The sequence below is a fragment of the Mustela erminea genome, chromosome 1 (assembly GCF_009829155.1).
Source record: "Mustela erminea isolate mMusErm1 chromosome 1, mMusErm1.Pri, whole genome shotgun sequence".
NCBI classification, from domain to species: domain Eukaryota; kingdom Metazoa; phylum Chordata; class Mammalia; order Carnivora; family Mustelidae; genus Mustela; species Mustela erminea.
This window is the reverse complement of record NC_045614.1, coordinates 143,504,712-143,527,620: the sequence shown is the minus strand read 5'-3', so window position 1 is coordinate 143,527,620 and position 22,909 is coordinate 143,504,712. Positions and strand designations below refer to the sequence as shown.

Here is a 22,909-nt window from a genome sequence, read left to right as displayed (position 1 = left end):
TGGAAGTGGCGTGATGAAACCAGAAATTGGAAAGTGTGGAATTGAGCAAAGTAGGTAGATTGGTCATGTAGAATGTTTTATCCTGCTACAGAGCCAAATGGAGCCCTCATGTGGCCCTCTGTTTCTATGACATCTTGTCTTTCTCGTAGATGATACTAGATGAATGTGAACAAGGATACTTAGCTCATTTGGGCCTCTCATCATCTCTCGCCTTTAAGATCTAAGAGATCTGTCCTTCGCACAGCAGCCAAAGTGGTCCTTCTAAAATGTAAATCAGCTGTTACTCTGGTGCCCAAGATACTCCAGTGTTTCTTACTATGTCTAGAATAAAAATTCAAAGTCTGGGCTTATTGAGGCCTGCATGATTTTGCCCTGGCTCCCACTTCTGCCTTGTTTCCTACTAGTCATACCTTGCTCACTCCACTTTTCACACTGACCCCATTGCTATGTTTTAAAAATTAATTTGTTTTAGAGAACAAGCAGGCATGGTTGGGGGGAAGGCAGAGGGACGGAAAGAGGGAGAGAAGTGGACTCCTCACCGAGCATGGAGCCGAAGGTGGGCCTCTACCCCACGACCCTGAGATCATGACCTCAGCTGAGATCAAGAGCTAGACACTTAACTGACTGAGCCACCAGGCTCCCCGCTATCCTTTGAACTTGGCAAGCAGATTCTCGTTGCAACGCCTTTATATCTCTTTTTCCTTTCACATGGAAGGCTTACTTCCTAGATAATAGGAGGATTGCTTCCTCATTTCATCAACTGTGGTCTCAGGTGTCACCTCCTCATGGAAGCCCTCCTTGATTACTTTCCAAAAATTGGACCATGGTCATTAGGTATTCCCTTGCTCTGGTTCATGCAACTTATTTTTATTTTTCCTGCTGATAGAATGAAAGCTGTGATATAGGTTTGTGTTTACTGTCTTGGACCCTCACGTCTGACTTGGGAGAGGACTCTATATTGATGAGATTGGAGAAATGCTGTCCTCCCATCATGCCATATATACTTACAGCTCATCTGCTGGTCAGGTTACTTCCACATGTGACTCATTTTAACTAATAAGATGATTCTCAGTTGTTACCGTATTTCAGAGCATGGCAGAAGGAGAGGGAATTTGCCCTCGTCATCTGATTCTAGGGTGTTGCCCACTTGTGGTTTGCTTTTCCTAAGCAGACCTTCCCTTTTCTAACATTAGTCTGAATCAGTGAAAGCACTCACTTTGTAGAACAATACACCACTTGACTGATGTCAAAGTTGTCATATTTTTCAAAATAGTACATACTTCTTTATCAATGAAGACAGACATGGAAGACAGCAAGTCCCCCCTTCAATAAAACATCAAAATAATACATTTGCTAGGGTTCATAGGAGGTCCCTAGAAATGTAACACAGAACTGATATAAGATGTAATTCTGTTTGTTCGGTATTTATCTTAGTAAGACCAGTGAAATAACATATTGAAAAAATAATCTTTTTTGTTTGTTAATCTTAACTTCATCTTCCTTTAAAGCATTTTCTTTAAGACTTACTTAACAGGATTGTAAATAGATGAGAGTTTTCTTCTTCCACCTAGAAAGGCAACGAGCCAGAAATAGCCAGATTTCTGTCTGCGTGGAAGGAAGGAAGGAAGCTAAAATTTTGCTTTGTTATTCGTTAAAGGAAGAAGTTATTTTTGACTGTCAGTAGGAAGCTCAGTGTAACTTTGAATGTAAGAAAAACAATCTATTTTAATAGGGAAAATAAGTTTTGGGTTCTCCCATTTATTTGCTGGTTTAGATTTTGAGTAATTGGAGAGAAGAACGATACCAGGACGACATAAAAGCGCGGCAGATGATGCATGAAGCATTGCAACTTCGCCTAAATTTGGTAAGGGGCATTCCTAGTGCTTTCTCTCCATTACACTTAACCTAAATGTGAAAATAACCTTTAGGTCTCCACTTCTTCTCTGGTCACCCCCTTCGTTACAAGGTGTGAGGCCTTCCACTCTTTGCTTTGACAACTCCCCTGTCTCTCACGTGTCTGTCCTCCTTGGTGCTGACTTTCGTGTCTGGTCTGACTTCTAGAGGGTGTAGGAATTTGGGGCATTGGTTTGCTTTCTGTACCTCCCACCCCAGGGAACCTCTCGTTCTTTTCAGTTTGTGCTAAGAGTAGGTCTGAGAAGGTTACTGCTTTGAGATGAATTAGCTTTTATTATACTCATTTAAAAACCTATATATAAAAATGTGCCATCAGTCAAAATTTGTCAGACTGTCCATCAGATTGGTCATTAAAACAAATTCGACACGGAGGCTATACAAACATTGAAAATTTCTCACACATTGCACATTTCTTTGAATTTTTCTTTTCCCATTGAACAAGTCTCAGTGAAGTCTACTCTGGAGGAGGAGGACTTGCCTGTTATTTGGCAGTTGTCGTTAACTTAATTCCCATACATGAGTGAGTAGACCTGGGTCCAGGTCTCCTGCTCGTCAGTCGTCTGTGTTGCTGGATATTTCCAAGTGTTAGTATGATAACAGGCTTAGATGCAGTAGTAATTGAATAACACAAAGTCATAGATAATCAACTCACCTGGTTTTGATCTCTTCAGATTGGACTAAAGTTATATGGTAAAACTGGGTGTTATGAAAGATTAGGACAAAAGAAAGTTAATTTTCCTATTATTTAATTCATATTGATGTTGTGCCCACACTCAGGTCCCTCTTCTCCTCCTATCCCACCCCCTTTTTTTGAAGGACCAAATACCTGTGCTGAAGGAACCAAAAAACAGTGACAAATAGGTAGCTAGGTAAGAGAGAAGGTATGATAACCTATAAATTAGAGTCTTGTTATTGTTTTCTGTCTGTCTGTTTGTTTTTTTAACAAATCAAAATTGGCTACATAAAGTGATGGGGATGGTATTTTCATTGTAATAGATTTTTATTGTATTTTTTCTCATGCCAGGTGGGCGGAATGTTTGACACTGTGCAGAGGAGCACCCAATGGACGACAGATTGGGCCCTCCTCCTCCTCCAGATCATTACTTCTGGAACTGTTGACATGCACACTAACAAGTATGTTCTTACTTCACATTTAGCACGCCGCATACATGCCTAGTAGAAACTTTGATGGGCCGACTACAAATCACCTCTTACTCTCTTAGTTACCATCAAAGTTCAGTGCCTTTAATAAAAATGATTTTTAGTTAAGGGTATCTTGGTTTTGCTCTAAGGTGAAAATAAATTATTTTTTTCCCCCTCTTAGTGAATTATTCACAACAGTTCTTGACATGCTGGGTGTTTTAATCAATGGAACTTTAGCCTCAGACCTATCAAATGCATCCCCAGGAGGATCTGAAGAGAACAAACGTGCATACATGAATTTAGTAAAGAAACTGAAAGTAAGTTTGTGACCTGCTTATATATTATGATCTCAAGTAGTTTATGCATTGTTTTTTTTACTGCATTTTACCTTAATTTACTGTGTTAAGTTAGATGTTATATGGTTATTTTGCTATTTGCCTTGCCTCAGCTTACTAGTACTCAAAAGTTATAAGCATATAGCTTGAAGATACTTCTTTAAAAAATGATATTCACAAAATATTTAAGTTTCAAGGAACTCTAGAAATCTGTTATCAAATGTATAACAAAGATGCCCACATTGGATTTAGGATAAATCCATGCTTGGACTGGCTCGTATAATTGAAAAGTAACCATTTACATTGATATTTCTAAACCCAATTCATTTGAAAAACCAGTAATTCAATCTTTGAAGTAAACTGTAAACAAATGATGCAGAAAAGAAAAAAAATCGATATGTCTGACGACCATAGCAATAAAATAACCAATGATTACCTTGAGGTCTGACCCTGGATTTGAGAACGTGTTCTGTGCTGCAGCTTCTGCCTTCTGCTGGCAACTACTACACGGGATTTTTGTCATTTCAGCACTGCGATACTTGTTGTGTAACCAGGGTCCCACTGTATGTGTTCTATTTTCTACTTAAATAGAAGAAATGAAACATACTCACTACTCTAATTGAAAGCAGCATCATAGACCATGTTCGAGGTTAAGGAACATTCTGGCTATAAAAAAGGAAATGTTTCATAGAGAAACTTCCTTCTCACTAACTTTTGCCTTCGTTGTAATTTCTGTCCCACTTCTCTCTCTTTTTGTTTTGTTTGTTTGTTTGTTTGTTTTTAGAAAGAGCTAGGAGACAAGAGATCAGAAAGTATTGACAAAGTTCGACAGTTGCTACCTTTGCCAAAACAGACATGTGATGTCATCACTTGTGAACCTATGGGTTCCTTGATTGACACAAAGGGAAACAAAATTGCTGGATTCGACTCTATAGATAAAAAACAGGCAAGAGTAAATGTTTGTTTCTTGTATATATTTTCTTGTCTTCCTGTAGGGTATAGGAAATGCCTCAATTTTACAGTTTCTTGATTTATTTTTTTTAAGCATAGTCTTGTTATTTAAATGCTTTCGCCATTGGCATTATTGTATAGATATTCATTTAGTGCTGTACATGAACTTAAGTGAATTTGTGAAACCTGCTGAAGGAAAACTAAGTAAAAATGTATTAAGGGGCACCTGGCTGGCCCAGTTGGTTAAGCATCTGCCTTCACGTCAGTCGTGATCCCGGGGTCCTGAGGGTCCTGGGGGTCCTGGGATAGAGCCCAGTCCTTAACTCTCTGCTTAGCAGAGTGCTCTCTCTTAAATAAATTTTTTTTTAATGTATCGTAAAAATAAAAGAAGACAAAGACCAGGTGTGATTTTACTTCAGAGTTGACAATAATACGTTTAGATGAGAAAATTTTGATTGATAAATTCTTCATGTAGTAAGCTATTTTGAGTAAAAAATATTTTTAGGGTGATGGTACTTAATTTTCTCCTCAGTTAAACGATATTTCATTGAACACCTGTTTTATATAGGATATTAAACAAGTTTCCCTTAAATATGAGAAGAGTGGTTGTTCTTATAGTGAACATGGAGCAACCACAGAGATGAAAGACAGAGCTCTTACCTTTAAGCAGAAGTAGACAATCACAGTGTGGTGAGATTTGTGTGTCATGGTACAGAGTGTTTGGGGGCCCTGAGAAATTGCTGTCACCCACCCTCAGATAAGGAGTAGATAGTCAGAATAGGGTCCCCCACAAAACTGACACTTGAATTATTTTGAAAGTTTAAGAGTTAGCTGGGAAGTAAGGAAGAATATAATTCAGGTCCATGGAAGAGTTTTCGCAAAGGTAAAAAAAGAAGGAGGCTCTTGGGAGAAATTCAATGCTGCATTAATTCAGAGTAACCCAAGTACTCTTACCAGTGTGGAGACAGAAAAAGCTAGTGTTATGGGCAGGTTGAGTTTGTAGATTCATTTGGCTCTCTAGTGGTGAGACATCTAAAAACCATTTGGGTATTTGGTCTTTGCACTCAGGAAAGAAGTCCAAGCTCAAGGCAGTATTAGGAAACAAGTCAATTTATCATGGTAAATGAACCTTGATTTTGGATTAATCCATGCATGGAAGACTTATGTTGATAAGAACAGGAGCATTCATATCTTATGGAATGTCTGGGTAGTTGTTTTTAGGGTCATTCTGAGGAAAAATATTTTCTTCAAGTTGGTATGCCCGGGAAAGTACCAAGAGACATCACGAGTTAATGTTAAAAATAAGAAACTTTTATTTTCAGAAACAGAGTAGCATTTCCTCTTCTAAACTTGGTGGAGAGAAGCTTGAATTAAAGGACTTTATTTGTACCTGTTGGTATGAGTTACTTCTGTAGTAGTATTCCTTAACTATTCAGAAACTGGCTTATTAAGTATGTGGAAGATTCCTGTACTGAATCAAGGCCAAACATGTTTGGACTGAAGCTAATTTGAGCCCAATTAGAGGTTGATTATAACTTGACTCTGAAGTTTTGTTTTATTTCAAAAACAACAACAACAACAAAAAACTAGGATCCAAGGGGTTATAATTTATGATAATTTAATAAAGGTCAACATTGCAGTACTTTCCAAAAAGTGTTTTTTTTCCTAAAAGCAAAACAAAGCAATAAAAACCCTAAATGAAAAATACCTATTAATAGTAAAGTATATTGGACCACCTGGTGTTGCAGCCTGAACAGAATATCACGTGGCCTAAAGAAATGCAGAATTGAACTTCAGGGATGGAATTCTTGCCGTGGCTCTCCAGTGATCTAGCTGGGTAACCCTGAGCTGGTGCATTTACCTGTCTGCTGCATGCTAGGGTGCTCTAAACCTCCCCACCAGCCAGAATGTTCTTTGTATCCATGTCCTAAGCAAGCTTGCCTCTTGGAAAGAGGAAGTTAGGAAAAGATCTGAACGTGAGCTTACAGAGCATTATCTCAACCACAGGGTCTCCAGGTCTCTACAAAGCAGAAGGTGTCCCCCTGGGATTTGTTTGAGGGTCAGAAGAACCCAGCGCCTCTGTCCTGGGCCTGGTTCGGGACTGTCCGAGTGGACCGAAAGGTGATCAAGTACGAGGAACAGCATCACCTGCTGCTGTATCACACACACCCTATGCCCAAGCCCCGAAGTTACTACCTCGAGCCACTGCCCCTGCCTCCCGAGGAGGAAGAGGAAGAGCCCACATCTCCTGTCTCTCAGGAGCCGGAGAGGAAATCAGCTGAGCTGTCAGATCAGGGAAAAACCACAACAGACGAGGAGAAGAAGACAAAGGGAAGGAAGCGCAAGACGAAATCAAGCTCAAGAGTTGATGTGAGTAAGGGAAGTCAGGAGGCCTTTGGCTCACTAACACCTAGTGGGAGATTTAATCATGCCCAGAGTCTGTCCCTAGCAACAGGAAAAGCATTAGAAGCCTTATCGTAATAGTTGTAATCCTAACAAGGCTCTGTCTTAATTAATAGAATGGCAAATGAACAGTGACTTGTCACAGACAACAGGATTATAGCTTCTGATTTTCCCTCCTCTACTGTTCATTACTTTAATTTTAGGCTTCTCTTATGAATAATCTTTAATTAATATTTCAGTGCCTCATAATTCCTCACATTTGAAACTTGAATTTCTTAGATCCCTAAAAATCTCATCTTCTTACATATTTGTATTATCTCATGTTTAAAATATTTATCATATTTTGAGCAGCTGACACCTGTAGTAAATTAATGTGAAAAACTATTTGCATTTCCCTAGCTAACATGTCATCTAATAAATACAGTAGGATGTTTCTGAGATTTCGTATTTTAGCATTCCATCTTATTATCCTCTGTGTGTGTGTGTGTGTGTGTATTCTTTAACATACTTTTAGATTTTATAAAGGATTAACACAATTTTTAAAAAGTTCCATTTCTTTTTTTCCCTATTAACCTTACCTACCTATAACCACATGCTCTTAAAAACAACAGAAATGTATGAGATGGTAATTTGGAAATAATTTTATAGCATTTATAGAATTAATGTATAAAAATGTCTTTATATTTAAATTCACCTGGAAAAATACTTGAGATTTTGTATAAAATTCAAGGATATTCTTGTACAATGGAAGAAATATTCAGATTTGTTCTGAATATTTCATGATGTCATATTCAGATGTCATGTCTAATTATTCTAATTTACCTAAGTCAGAACCAAAACTTATATTTTCCTAGCTGATATCTTGGTGATTAATATTTTTCTAGAGAAGACCACCATCACTTTTAGATGCTACTTGAATGGCAGTACCCTCTTTTCATGTAGTCTTCCTGCCAATATTTCTTTGTCTTGAAGAGGTGCTCAAAAAGATCCAGACTGCCACTTCCTAAAATCTGGACTCTCCTAGCTCATCAGTCCACATGGATAGATTTCTGTTTTTTTCAGATACAAAAGTCCTAAAACTTCTCTTACTAATGTCCCTTCCTCCCATACTAGTTCTGGAACTGCCCCTACCCAGCGGGTTATATTTCAGAGATCCAAGGATTTGTTTTTCCTTTATCCTTTACGGCTAGACTAAGAGAAGGGGGCTGAGGGGTGGCAGGGAAATTGAGACACCTGCATGTGAACCTTAAAGACTTTGCATCTCTTAGAAGGAAGACAAAATCTGGGTGGGGAGAGCGGGGTACAGGCAGATGGTGGAGAGTCTGTGTCTTTAAGTTGCTGCCTTGAAAACTGGCAATAAAATAATTGTCTAGGCCAGGGACTGGTCCTGAAGTATTGTGGGTCTTTCTGGCTTCATTCTCATCTAGACCCAACATACCAGCAAGGCTTCCTAAGGTGACCCAAGATGAAATGATCTCCAGAGACTCAGCATCTGAAGATGTGGTTTCAGTTGTAGGCAGTGGTCAGTGTTGATGTGTTTTTAGTATTTTATAAACAAACTTTTATTTTCCCTCCGCTTCATAAGTCAAGTGCTTCTGGAGTCAAAAGTTTTTACTCAAATGAATGTTAGGCAGAGAACACGTTGACACTCTTGTCTTCCAACTTCCCCTCTATAAAAACAGCCCTATCCACCGGAACAGACACTGGCTCAAGTAATGTGATACGATGAACTTGCATTCATTATCTATATAGTTTGTGAAATTAAATAACTTTTTTTTTTTAACTTTATGTTGAAGGAGTATCCACAGAGCAACATATACCGCGTGCCTCCTAACTACTCACCCATTTCCTCCCAGATGTTGCACCATCCACAGTCCACCTTGTGGGGCTACAACCTCATGGGTCAGCCCCAGCAGCCGGGTTTTTTCCTTCAGAATCAATCTCTTACTCCAGGTATGTGAAGAGAAGTGTGAGGTCGGGTCACTCTGAGATGAGCTTGGCGTTTTCTTTAATTTTAACCTGAAATCATCACAGGTTGGCATTTTCTTTACTTTTAACCTGAAATCATCACAAAACGTGGGAATTGCAAGAGCTGAGTTCTCAGTTGACATTCCTGTAATCCTTTCCACTTGAAATTTTTTTTTTCTTCTTCTAAAATTAGGGTTTTTTACTATGTCTTTTAATCTATTTTTGATTGTCACATAGATGATCATATTCTAATTGTAAGAATCAATTAATACCTGGCATATAGAGTAATTTAGTAAGTGTGGTGGGAGTGTTTCTCAAATGTTACAGTACGGTTTTAGTTGCTAGGTTATGTTCTGAGTTGGGAGATTTCATTCGATGTTAGAAGGAAATTAGCCACTGATGAAAATGTGCACTGTCAGATATAAAGTTGACAAAAGTTGTATGTTGTGAAATTTGTGTTTTTATCAGATATAGTTCTTATTGGTGTTTTTAAAAATTAGACAGTATTGCCCAGTATCTTCATTTTCTTGTGTTTTAAATTGTAAATTGTTTATACTGTGAAGTATCTCAGAAATTTGATTCAGCATAGATTGAGATATCAAAGAAGGAAAACTACTGCATCTATAGTAAATGTCCCTGATTTTAGTATTGCTTCCTTTTAAGCCCAAGTAGGCTTTATATCTGAAATGAACATTTCCTAAATAAAAAATCTCTTACTTAGAAATGAATTTATTTTTTTTTCCTAAATGACAGTTTGCTTGTTCAACAAATGGTATATTTTGAGATCTTAGTCTGTATGTTGTGATTTTTATTGTAATTTGAGTATGACATCTTGAGGCCTAGGAAAGACATTGTTTGATTCTTGGCTTACAGCAGGGGAGAATCCATATTTTGTCATCTATTAGAGGTTGAGAGGACTGGTCTGGAAGTTACAGTTCTAGGTTCAGGACTGGCTCAACCACTCCCTGCTGTGTAATCTTGACCAGGTCTTAATCTCTCTGTGCCTTAGCTTGGTTATCTGTACAAGAGATACTTTAATATATGTCCTCATAGAGTAGGTGATTCAATTATTTATTCAACAAAATGCTTTGAACTTCATAATGTTCCAGACTCTGTTTTGGGTGATAGGGTATTACAGTACACAAAATGAATAAAAGCGTTCATTCGTCTTTGAATGCTGAAATAAGGGTTATATTATACATGCACACACATATACTGTGTATGTGTATAATTTAAAGTAAATTTTAGGCTCCATAGCTCAGGGGTTAGAGCACTGGTCTTGTATGGTAATTTTAGAAATGTAGCACATAGATGATGCCCTCCCCCTAATTCAGCAAATGATCTTAACATATTCCTACCTCAGGGCATTTGCATCTGCTGCCCGCCACCCCCCTTGCCTGGAATGCTCACACTTAGATATTTTCCATGGCTCATTGCCTCCCTCCTTAGGGCTTGGTCAGATACCATTTTCTCAGTGGGCTTCCATTGACCACCCTCTTTTATAAATGGTAAGCCACACCCCTTCCCTGCACCCTGTTCCCCTCTCCTTTCTATTTCTCCATAGATCAGCACTTGGTTATATGCTGTGTATTTAACTTACTTAACTGATTTATTATCCAGCTTTCCCACAATACTCTGTTGGGGCAGGTATGTTTTCTGTTTTGTTCACTATAGTATCCTCAGAACTTAGAGCAACATCTGGCTTTTAGTAAGGTCTTAAAAACAGGTTGCTGAATGAGTGAATGCAGACTATAAAAGAGTAAACTAGACAATCAATGATAAGTGTGGAAAATAATACACCATCATTTTCTCATTTGGCTTTCTCTTTTCAGTTCCAAAGTTCTTGTGAATTCTGTAGCATTTTTAAACACCAATTCAGTACGAATTAAAGGCTAAGTATTTTATAAAGACCTATGTTTTCTTTCCCTAAAATACTATAAAAGGTATTTATAAGTATTAGGTAAGTTTTAAGTACGATGACATGTAAGAAAAAATGTTAAAGCAAGCATTTATAGGGGTTTTATATGTGTGAATTGATTTTTGTAAAATGATGAATCCTATGAAGTTCAAGAGTGTGTACACTCTGCTTTCATTCATATATAGTTAAAATGCAGAGCCATATGCTCCCTCAATACACATGTGTGTATATACTCCCCCCCAACACAGTTTCTCTTTTTTTCTCATGTATACGCACCATTATGGTAAAGTTATAAAGAAATGTTTGAGAATATTAAATACTGTATTCGGAATTCAGCATTTAGTGAGAGAAGGTGAGGAAAGTAAGTAGGTAGGAATATACAGAATGCTTCAGGGGTACTTAACCCTGTTTCTATAGTTAGCTCAAAGCTACAAGATTATAAAAAAGGAAAATTAAAAGAACATAGACTATGGCCTAATCTTTAGAAAGAATCCCCTTTACCTATAAAATAGTCCATTAAATTTTTATGGATTAGTATAGTTCCAGTTCTTGCTTCAACAAAAGTTACCTTGCCATATGTTCTTAAATTGACTTTCCTCTTTTTTCCCAGTGTTCTTCAAATGCTGCTGAATGATTTCATAAATCACATTGCTGGTTGTGGTTCTGAGTCTTTAAAAGAATGTGGGTTTTCAGCTTTAAAATGTTTGTTCCCACCATACAGCTTACTTTAAAAAAAAAAAAAAAGAGAAAACATCTTTCGTGAGATAATTTAAGTAGAGGATTTCTTACACATACATGAAAGAATATAAACTATCTGGTAAATCACTGATTGACACCTCATTTGAAGCCAAATATTGAAAATCTTTCCTCCCAAACTCTTAAAGGCATTTAACAAATTATGTATGCTAATATGTTAAGGATTTCCTTTGATTTCTCAGGCATCCCTATAATCAACGTCTCCTGTTTGATTTCAAGCCTTTAAAAAACATGTTTTGTCTTTCGAGTCATGGTATTTGAAGTTTCTAAGCCTTTCAAGTTTTGAAAGTATTTTCATGCCCTCTATGAGGAAAGAGGCATTTTTATTCTGTCATGGTAAACTTAAATACCATGAGCTTCAAATTTGTTTAAAATGACAAAAGGGCTTCTATGCCTGGCTTAGGACACTTGGCAAATACACCACGAAGACAGTACGCTCTATGCAGGTAATGTATTCCCCAGGGCCTTGCATAATTTAAAACCCACGAGTCTGTTTCAGGCACTTCAGTTTACCAGCCAAAGTGGGGCCTCTGTGAAATAATTGAAATACTATAATTCACTCCTGCATCACTGCCCCCATTCTTTGGGAATGAGGCAGTACTCAGCATATCTTTAATATTTATTTGTATAGTGTGAGGTGGGGCCTTATTTTCCATTTGCTTGTAAAGTGAAGCTTAGAAGGTACGGTTTCTGCGTTTTGATAAAATAGAGAAGACCTGTTGCATTAGCACGTGTTAGAGAGCCCTTCTGTCTGGTTGCTTTTGTAGGTGGCTCCAGACTGGACCCCACGGGCTCCTTCGTCCCCACCAACACCAAGCAAGCTCTGTCCAACATGCTACAGCGGCGCTCGGGCGCCATGATGCAGCCGCCCCCGCTGCACGCCATCACCTCGCAGCAGCAGTTGATACAGATGAAGCTTCTGCAGCAACAGCAGCAGCAACGGCTCCTCAGGCAAGCCCAGGCTCGACCTTTCCAACAGGTTTGTCTGGATCCAGCAGTGGAGACCTCTGCCTTTTGTTGGCTCCTCTAGCTAGGGATGAGTGTGAGGTAGGGGGCGTATTCTTCCTGCTGGTGTATCCCTGAGATCTCGCGTGAGTGCAGGTGTAGCTCTCCTATAGGTTTATACCTCTGGTGTATTTTACTTTTAACACCGATCCATTAGGAACTTTAAGTATCTTAGGTTCTTTGAAAGTACACCTTAAAGCTAGAAGAGCTGATGACTCTCCAGTCACTGAGAAGCAGAAGGCCTTTCATCCCTATAGTGACCCTAACTGAGCACTCATTCTGTATAATTATCACCATATTCTGTACTCCTTTTAGCTCTTACTTTTGTTTATTATTATTAGATTGAACACTCTGAAGTTGTATCTCTAAAGTCCTGATGTTTCTTAGGTTTCTCCCTATGGTGCCCTGCCTAGAGTCCATTTTCAGTATGTATTTCTATAGGAACGAATATATTACAAATAATAGTATATGGATACTTTCAATTTCATTTTTGATTTATATCATTTTTTTGTGTGTCCTATAATTCAGTTTTCTTTAACTTTTGAGATAACAGCAATTGTTCAACAAAATGATATAAAAAGAGGAGGTGAGATTGGGGACCCCCTGTTTCTATATACTTTTTTTGACTTATCAATTTTTCAAAAAAATGCACTATTTTGTTAAGGCTGATGAGGATATTAATAATAACAGCTAACACTTATAGAGCACTTACTATTTGCCAAAACATTTCTATGCGCTTTTAATGTATTAGTTATCTAAGATCCCACAATAATCCTGGGATTTAGGTACTTTTTTGAACCTCAAAGGAAGTAGACAATCCACAGGTATATCCTGCTCTAAGAAAAATGATAAAACTTTGAAATTAGCAAAAAATCCTAATGCTTTAAAAAAAAGAATATCCTTTATGTCTTGCTAACCTTTCTAGGCCTATCTCCGTTGTGTAATTTACGGCACTTTTGCATTCAGTCCACTTAGTGATTCGAAAGGCTGGAGGTGGGATGGTGAGTTACATGGTCTTGAAAATGGTTCTTGTTTTTACATGTATTACAAGAAGGACAGGAGAGAGGAAATAGGTCAACTGCATGCTTGTCTCTCCCTGACCTCTAGCCATTGCTCAAACTCCCTGGATGTCAGGTAAGATGAGCCTAAGTTGCTTCTTACAAGGAAGTGATGAGGATTTGATTAAAATACTAAGAAATACTTATCTTGCTTAAATAAGTGGCACTTCTGAAGCCATTTAAAAACTTCAGTGGGATTTTAGCTGTTCTTCAGGATGAGCAAAAATAGTTGTTACCATTGTTTCAAATCTTGTCAAGATTTAAAAAAACTTGCTGTAAGTTGAGTAACCATCCCAGCAGAGTGAATGCACCTCCTTTTTTAAGGTAATTTAGACCTAAGTAAAAATTTACCTTCCACTCAGTTTTTTTTTCTCCCATATCTACCTTTTTATCACAAGGTGTGATATGTCTTATCAACAGCCCACTTTCAGACTTTTACTCCAAAGCTCAGTTTTGAATTGCTCTAAGTGATTCCTAGCATGGGGGAAAACTCGCTGGGCCATTTATAGGTAAACATGCTTTTCCTCAAAAGCTTCCCTTCTGATACAAGTCATGACAAGCAATTTCCTCTAAAGCACATTTTTTTTTTTTTAAAGGAATTGAATAGAAAAGCCTACATATAATCAAAGATGCTTGCATATTTGGAGAAGACAAGCTTATGACCTAAAATGTTACCTGCAGGAACCCATTACTTCTACATTTTTTCCTCAAAATAGTCAAAAGTACCTGACTATTCTACTATTCTTTTACACCAGGTAGAACTGTATTGCTTGTACTAATAAGAATTAACAAGTAGTTCATTTTTCTGATTTTTTTTTTTTGCCAGCTCTGTTTCTTTTTTTCTTTTCTTCTCATTATTTTTGTCTTAACTTCCTTCCTTTCTTTCTTTGAGAAGTTGAGAATTCCTTCTTCGAGCAGTAAAAGTACAACTCCGTAACAGTGATGGTACAATAGTTACCTTCCCCTCCCCCCTGTATTTTTTTTTTAATTAATTTTTTATTTTTTATAAACATATATTTTTATCCCCAGGGGTACAGGTCTGTGAATCACCAGGTTTACACACTTCACAGCACTCACCAAAGCACATACCCTCCCCAATGTCCATAATCCCACCGCCTTCTCCCAAACCCCCTCCCCCCAGCAACCCTCAGTTTGTTTTGTGAGATTAAGAGTCACTTATGGTTTGTCTCCCTCCCAGTCCCATCTTGTTTCATTTATTCTTCTCCTACCCACTTAAGCCCCCATGTTGCATCACCACTTCCTCATATCAGGGAGATCATATGATAGTTGTCTTTCTCTGCTTGACTTATTTCGCTAAGCATGGTACGCTCTAGTTCCATCCATGTTGTCGCAAATGGCAAGATTTCATTTCAAATCCACCCCCTGTATTTTTTTAACGGTTGGTTGAAACTTGCTTTATTGTCTCTGATGGACTTTCAGAAACAGATTTTTTTTTTTTTTAATCTCAACATTTTTCAAATGTTGGACACGTGAGGGAAAGCATTATTCTTCTAAGGAAGTGAAATATACCCGTGGAGCAGTGAGATGGTTGTATGGTCCCACCTAGAGTCAGTGAGGTCACATGTAGCATTTGCCAGAGGGCCTGCACCTACAAGGTTTGGGGGAAATGTTAGTTCCTTTCCTCTCATGCACAAATGATAAATATACCTAGAATCTAGCTAAGTAAGGTATTGTGGCAGGAAAAAGTTCTCCTTGTGGTAATCCTTAAGCTGGAATAAAGGCAGCATCATATGGAATACAAGTGATAATGTTAAGTTGTTTTAAGATATGGTTCTGGATGCAGTTGTTTTTCTAATAAGTAATGACCTGTATCCTTTTTGATATGAAAAAATAGAGAAATGTTGATCCTAATTTTGTCCAGGACCATTTTTTCAGCTTACATGCCTACATATAATGTGATGATCTCTAGCTACGTAAGAACTTGTCATGTCTTTATTTCTTATGAAATAGAAGCCATTTTTATTCTTATCCTAGCAATTTTCTAATTCTAGGAATCCATTTTCTTAAATGTTACAGATGTGTTAGAGAATTTTCATTGATCTAAACCTTCAAAACTGAATTTTAGAATTTTAGCAGGTACTTATTTTAAAGACTGATGAGTTTCTCCAAGCCTTGGATGTGACTGCTCCCTAGGCCAGGAGCTCCCACCCCCTGGTAGCCCTCTTCTGATAAGGTCAGACACAGGATCTCATACTCTGTATTATCTTTACATCTAATGAAGAGAGGGTAGGAATTTATGAAAGGCTTATCAAATGAATGCGTGTTTTTGAGAAAATATTTCCAGGAGCCTTGAGCTTCCTAGTAGTCTCAGTCCTTGGCAGTCTCATTTTTATCTACAAACTTATCTCAGCTTTCCTGAGTGCTTCCAGAAACTTCTTCCAGTGATCCGTTATGGTTCTTTTGAAAACCTAGATGGGGAAGGGAAAACATAAATTTGTAGATTCTGGATATGGCTCAGACCAAACAAAAGAATTCCCTTAGCTTCTTCCCACCTTAATGGAAAGGAATCATCTAACCTTAGATGGTGCACAATGAAAACTACAATATAGTTATAAAATAACCCTCTGTCCGCTGCAGAAACTGAATATCTGCTTTAGTTGTAATTTTTCTGTTATGGATCATTCTTATATTTCCTAAAGAATGTATTAGGGTATTGGTGTAGTGTTTAGAAAACAGATTCTAAATAGCTTGGATAATTTTAAGTATTTTCAATCAAATTATTTAATGCAATGATTGTAATTGACTGGACTTTCTTACCGCTCTAATACCTAGTGGTATACATAAGGATGTTCTGGCAAGGAAACTTATTTTCATTGTTTTTAGTTACACTCTTTATCCAGGAAAGTAAAAATGATCATTCTCTGTTCTTTACTCAATGTCGCTTATGTAAAGGGGGTCTCACTCTAGCGAATGTCACCTTTCTGTGCCTGAAAGCCTCATCTATAAAATGGAGTTAATGCAATATTTACTTTAAAGAGTTCATGTGAAATCAATGTTAAAATATACCTAATAGCCCTTACAACAGTGGCTGGCTCATAGTAAGTGCTCAAAAAATGTTAGCTGTCATACTTGTTGTTAATGTTTTATTAGTATCATGAATGTATTATTTCAAAGGAAGTCTCTGTCCCATAAAAATGATTTTTATTTTCGTAAATATCTTAAGAATTGAAAGAGAGTAAGAACACTTCAAATGCTTCCCTCCTGTTATATTAATTGTCCCTAATAAGACTGGTGCTCATTGGCTGCCCGTAGAAGAGGCGAGTGAGAAGGAATGTTGTTTAGTTTTCCTAGTAGCCATTTTGGTTTCTTAAAGCAGTGAATTTTTACTGTCTAAATTCTATAATACAAACTTGAGAGGGGCTGATTCCAATTTCAGTGTTAAAAATATCCTTGTGTTCTATTTTCTGCATATCATATGGAAATCACAAAAATATAGAATATTGGTAAAAATAATGCAAAATGCTGCTTAAATTGTTTTCCAGTCCTCTTTCTTACATCCAATATTTTTCTTGTGACAGAAGGAACTTACTTCATCACCTCCTCTTCCCCAGCAACACCCCCGCCCATATCAGTTTTCTATGGAGGGGGCTTTTGGAGGGAATCTAAGTTTTGATCCATGAAAAGAACTTAATTGTTTGCTTTGTTTTATGGTAACGCTTTATCCTAATTTCCCCCATTCAGTGCACAAAATCATTTTGCTGTTCTTTGTAGTTATCAGTCCCAGCCAATTTATTTTAGTAGTCCAGAGAAAGACAAACTATGTTTAGCTTAAATTTGGCTGAAACAGATTTGGAAGAATGCAATTGGTTATAGGCTACAGATAATCATATGGATATTGATGACATTAAAGAGGAAGATTTCTGACAGAGGAGGGACATGATGTGTCCACTAATAGCTGGGGGTTACTTGTAAGAACATTAAGTTATTACCCACATGGCAGGTGCTATCATTGTTTATCTAAGTGAAGGAATAAGATAACTTAATAAAGAACAATGACTGAGTCAGATCCTCCCAGAGTAGTTAGCTCCCTGGCAAAAGTAAATCTGTAACATCCTGAAAACATGCCTCTTGGATTGATGTTACCCATTTAAGTTGAGTGGCTACCATTTGTCTTGCACTCTTGAACTCTTACCCTAGGAATAGAGCATCACCTTGGAATATCTATTTCCTTTATTCTCTCCCTCTCTCACTCTCTAGAGGTGTATGTCAAACATACGGAGAAGAATAGAAAATATAACAACACTAATGGACTTACTACCTAGCTTCACTGAGTAATAATGTTCTGCCATTGGTCATTAAAAAAAAACAAAACATTATAGTATGTCTACTCTCATTTTCCTTCTTTCCTATAAAGAGGTATCACTATCAAGACTTTAGTGTTTTTCTTTCTTATGATTTTTTTAATACATTTACTATGTATTTTTGCAACCATTAACATAAACATATAGTATTAATTTTGTAGTTGAAACATAATATCATATGTATTGTTTTGTTTTGCAACTTTTTATTTTGATCAATTTTGAATTTTATCTACTTTGTTTTATTCATTTGTCTTGGATGCTAGTCCATTATGGATATTAGCATAATATTTATCCATTCTCCTGTTGATGATCATTTATATCCAGATTTTTTTTACTGTTAACAATGCAGCACTAAATACATTTAGTATGTTTCTTCTGGACATATGGAGGAAATTAGGTAAGGTATGTATTTGGAAGTCGAGATGCTGATTTTATTTCCAAAGTAGTGGTGATTTTCATCAGTTATAAATGAGTTTTTTCCTTTCTTCACATCCCCACTAACGCTTGATATTGTCCGATCATAATTTTCTCATTCAGAGCAGATGAAACAGTAATAGGACATTTAATTTCTGTTTCCCAATTACCTGTGAATTTAGGCTTCTTTTATAACTTTATTAGCTATTCAAGGTTTCCCTTCTGTAATTTTCCTGATAGTGTAATTTCAGTGTATTTCACAATAATTTTATTCTTATTTGCTGAAGGTAGACAGAATAGCCTTTTGAAACACACCTTGAGTTTTGACAATCGCCTTTACCGTAGTCACTCAGATAGTATAATTTAAATACATCTCAATGACAAAAATGAACTTTGGAGAAAATCCCGGAACTAGTAAGTATGTCCTGAACCCTATGATTTTGTTCTCTGAATAGAAACCGCTATGTCTAGGGAAGTGGGTGCTTTACTTAATAATATTTGGCATTTCTCTGCTATTTGAATGATGAAAAAAATGTTCATTTAATTTGCTGAAATAATAATTAGACACCTAAAGTCTGGAAAATAATGGACACAACTTGATTTTTTTTTTTTTTTTTTTTTTTTTTTTTTACAGAGATCACAAGTAGGCAGAGAGGCAGGCTGAGAGTGAGAGGGGGAAGCAGGCTCCCTGCTGAGCAGAGAGCCCAATGCGGTGTTCAATCCCAGGACCCTGAGATCATGACCTGAGCCGAAGGCAGAGGCTTAATCCACTGAACCACCCAGGCACCCCAACACATCTTGATTTTTAGGAGAGAAGAGAGAAGGGGCAGGTGTTGAGAGTGGACAACTAATAGAAGTAATATTAGTAATATTATTTAGTAACTAATAGAAAAATAGTTTTCAGATCCGAATACAAATGTACAGATGCAGTGAATTATATATCTACACCTAATATAGTGAGAAGAGATATTTGCTCGGGAAAGTCTTCCTATAATTTTTAGTCCTTGGTATAATAAAATACTTTTTCTATTAGGATTGATAGTCCTTTGCCTTATCTTTATACTCAGTGGGAAGAAATTTTTTAACATCTCAGAAAAAATATCACTTGGGATCCATTTATAAAAATGATCAAACAAGTGAATTATTTACCTGAGAAAGAGAATTTTTCCACAGGCATGTAGTTTTTTCTAAATCAGAGTTTCTGTTAGTGTGTAAACTTTGGTGGCCCTGGAATGATTTGTTGTCTGTTTTAGTTAATTGTGCGGTTAACCTAATGCCCAGTTTTCATTTGCACTTAGGATGGAGCTATCTAATTCTATATCTTTCAACAGTATATGACCCACTGACTTGTTCACTTAATGTCTTGTGTGTTTAATGTGACCCACATGTCCCGAGTTGTCCCACTGGCTATAGGCTGTGAAGGACTCTGACATCCTTTTGCTCCCAGTGGAGTCCCAACATCCCTTAGTTACAGCAATCGTCTGTCTGATAGTCCTCCTACTTCATCTGTGTCACTAGTTAACTTCTGGGTTCTGCTCTGCCCTTTTATGAATATTACCATACGTGTCCAGTCTATAGTGATGTCATTGGTGTATGAATTAATAAAGCCTTTGTTAGGGCATGGGTTTTTAAGTCTTGACTCGTGAAACATTGTTTTAAAATGAACTATTTTGTATGTATTGTGGCTGCCCACATCACTAGGCTAAAAAAATCTTATCTGTATTGTCTGCCGTTTTCTTGCTGTCCCCTTTCTGTAGGACTTCTGTAACTCTGCTGTCTCCCTTCTGGAAGACTTTGACAACATAATGGTAACACCCCTGCTGTCATTCCTTTTTCTGTCTTTTTTTTTTTTTAAAGTAAACTTTTATAGCATTACTCTTTGAGCATCAGAGTGAGAAGCGGGGTATTCTTCCATAGCTGGTAAAGTTTAGAGTCCTCATTTCACTGTTACTCACCTGATTTATGTTTGAGACTGTAACACAGAATCATGAATGCATCGACCATGTTCGATTTAATGGGATTTATTTCTGACAGTTTTTCCCTTTGATTGCCTCATGATTTCATCATTTATGTACGGTATAGAAACCAATGGATGTTCATGGCCTGGGCTTGGGAACGTAGAGCAGTTTGTGCACCTTCCTCTCAGTTCCAGTTTTGAACCCATCTATTCCTGAGCTCTTGCTTCCGTTTGTGGTAATTCACATCATTAGCAGAGGAACGCATGGCATGCTGATTCATAGGCCAGTGCAAATAACGCAAACCGCGTGGTTATGAAACACACCCTTCTCATCACATCCCACTCACTGGCTATTCTGAAATTCTCCACAGAACGCATCATCTCTATTTTCTTTCTGGGACGGAGAGGATGTTTTTTTTGAGCATAGGTCTTGTGCATGCATGCCCTAAGACTTCACCTCTTCCGCTTTGCCTGGGCTAGCTAAGAATGCATGTTTTGCATTAAATTACTTATAGGTTTCTGTATCAGGTAGCCAACCCACAACATAAACCCAAGAAGCATTAGAATAAAAAAGAGCACACATCTCAGATGTGAATGTAAGTCAACTTGTTTCACTGCCAATTTTAATGGTAACATTTTCTGTACATTGGTGAAAATGTCCATAACTGCATATTCAAGCTTTGAAAATATTTAGGTTATTAAATACTTGTTATGTGGGCAATTTCTTTAGTAATTATTCAGCAAGGAAAAGTTTTGGAGACTTCTGAAAAGAATCAATTTTTCTAGACACTTTGTGGTGTATAGAGAGTGGGTGACATTTTTATTTAAAAACTTGAAGTAAACTTGCTCAGATTAAAAAGTATTTTGCAGATAGTTTATGTTTGCTGTTGGGCATTTTGCTCAGATGATAATGCAACTTGGATAAAAGAGAATTTGCATCAATCAATGATTTTACTTTTTTAAAAAAACGCATGTTTATCAAGTATTTAAAGTCAAGGTTCTGTGCTTTCTATATTCATTCAGATTAATGGAAATGCATGTCTATATCTTTGCTATCCTTGTCACCATTCTTAATTTCCTTTAATTTTTTCTAGTATTAAGAATGTAGTAAATGTAAATGCTCAACCTATTCATCTATTCATCACTTACGGGCATATTAAGAGTGTATTTTAAAAGTTCATTATTGTGTGAGGTGTTTATTTCAGAATGAATCCGTTTGTTCCAGCCATTAATGTTAATGTTAATTGATTCTCAACCAAGTTATATTTTATATAAGAGCATTATAAAAAAATCAAGCATAACTGGTCAGCTGGACCTCCTGAATTTATAGAATTTTCTCTGTGTTTCTGGTTCACACCATGTGTTATTTTAGCCTTAGGCAACATTACTCAGTATCTTCCGAACCAGTAGTCGCAAATAAAACCCTTTTTGCTAGGTGACTCATAAAACATTACCCACTGATTTTCAATGGGGACTTTGTATTATCCCTAAATCAGCATTATTAGAAAGAAAGTCGCAAAATCTGGCTGTGGATTTTTTCTCTACTTGAGACACTTACACACCGTTGAAAAGTTACTAAATAGGGATTTCAAAAATCCATTGTTAGTGGACTGAGTGGATAAAAAATCCCTGATCCTGAAATTCTGATTGTCGTGCTTTCTGCCAGCTAATTGGAGGCGTAATCGATTCTCTTTTAGAAAGAGGTCTTCCCATTTTTTTTAGTTGACTGAGGGAGAGTAATCACTAAATGAAGAGAACAAGACCAGAAGAATGAAAATTATGTTTCAGGATGATTTATGAAGAATTTTTAACTTACTGGATGCATTTATTTCAAATAATGCAAAAGGCCTTTGAGTCACCGTCTCTTTGAGTTCAGATACTTCCCTTTTCTGATTACAGATAAAGCCGTAAGAGAGAATTGTTCATATAAAGGCCAGGAAGATGGGTCAGTATTGAATAGCTCAGCTTCTTAAGGCTTTAGAAGGTGGAAGTTTAAAAAAAAAAAAAAATAGTGGATTTATGTTTCTTATATAGAAGCAAGCCCAAAGCAAAGTGCATAGACACAAACTTAGAGAGACCACATGTAGGAATTTACTTCAGGTAACAATGTAGAGATGTCTATATAGTTGCCAGAACTTCCCAGTTAGCTGTGGCTTATTCCTTTAGCACATGTGGAGTCAGGTATCTGAGCCATGGGACCTTGAGCAGGGGCACAGCCATGTGTTATTTTCTCTTCTAGTGATGTGCTCAAATTCAGATGTCAGCTGGCTAGACACAAGTATTTGGTCAAAAACTGGCCTCCCTCCCGCCTTGTTGTATGGCTCACATAAGAATGTGAATTTCTTTTTTTTTTTTTTTAAAGATTTTATTTACTTGAAAGGGAGAGAAACAGGGACAGAGCATGAGTACAGGGAAGGAGGCGGAGGGAGAAGTAGATCCCCCCTCCCTCCAACAGTGAGCCTGATGTGGGGCTCTATCCCAGGACCTTGAGATCAAGACCCGAGCCAAAGGTAGAGGTTTAACCGACTGAACCACCCGGGTGCCCCTAAAAATATGAACTTAACATTACCTTTGGTTGTTTCAATTAAACGGAATACATCAAGAGGGGGGAAATTGAGCTACTCTGCAGATATTAATGCACAAATAAGTAATCATTAGAATGATAGATGCTAAAAATTAAAATTGAATTTTTAAAAAGATAGTGCTAAAAAATATGGAGCTATTCGGAAGCACTTGGTAAACTAATTTATGGTGAAGTATGAATC

The 22,909-nt window shown here is 37.1% G+C and overlaps 2 protein-coding genes across 5 annotated transcripts in view; one reads left to right on the top strand and one right to left on the bottom strand.

The window, feature by feature from the left end:
• P2RY12 (purinergic receptor P2Y12) overlaps positions 1-3,942 on the bottom strand; it is a 42,545-nt gene extending 38,603 nt beyond the window's left edge. The window contains exon 1 of the mRNA XM_032345427.1: positions 3,829-3,942. The gene's annotated coding sequence lies outside the window, so the exon portion shown is untranslated. The remainder of the gene's footprint in view (positions 1-3,828) is intronic.
• MED12L (mediator complex subunit 12L) overlaps positions 1-22,909 on the top strand; it is a 322,475-nt gene that overhangs the window by 276,216 nt on the left and 23,350 nt on the right. For 2 of the 4 annotated variants that reach the window (XM_032345302.1, XM_032345300.1), the window contains 8 exons: positions 1,775-1,864; positions 2,939-3,048; positions 3,239-3,374; positions 4,177-4,338; positions 6,351-6,713; positions 8,543-8,699; positions 12,156-12,367; positions 19,945-19,995. In XM_032345302.1, the coding sequence (XP_032201193.1) occupies positions 1,775-1,864; positions 2,939-3,048; positions 3,239-3,374; positions 4,177-4,338; positions 6,351-6,713; positions 8,543-8,699; positions 12,156-12,367; positions 19,945-19,995 (1,281 nt within the window). The remainder of the gene's footprint in view (positions 1-1,774; positions 1,865-2,938; positions 3,049-3,238; positions 3,375-4,176; positions 4,339-6,350; positions 6,714-8,542; positions 8,700-12,155; positions 12,368-19,944; positions 19,996-22,909) is intronic. The other 2 variants (XM_032345309.1, XM_032345301.1) reach the window with 1 other exon arrangement.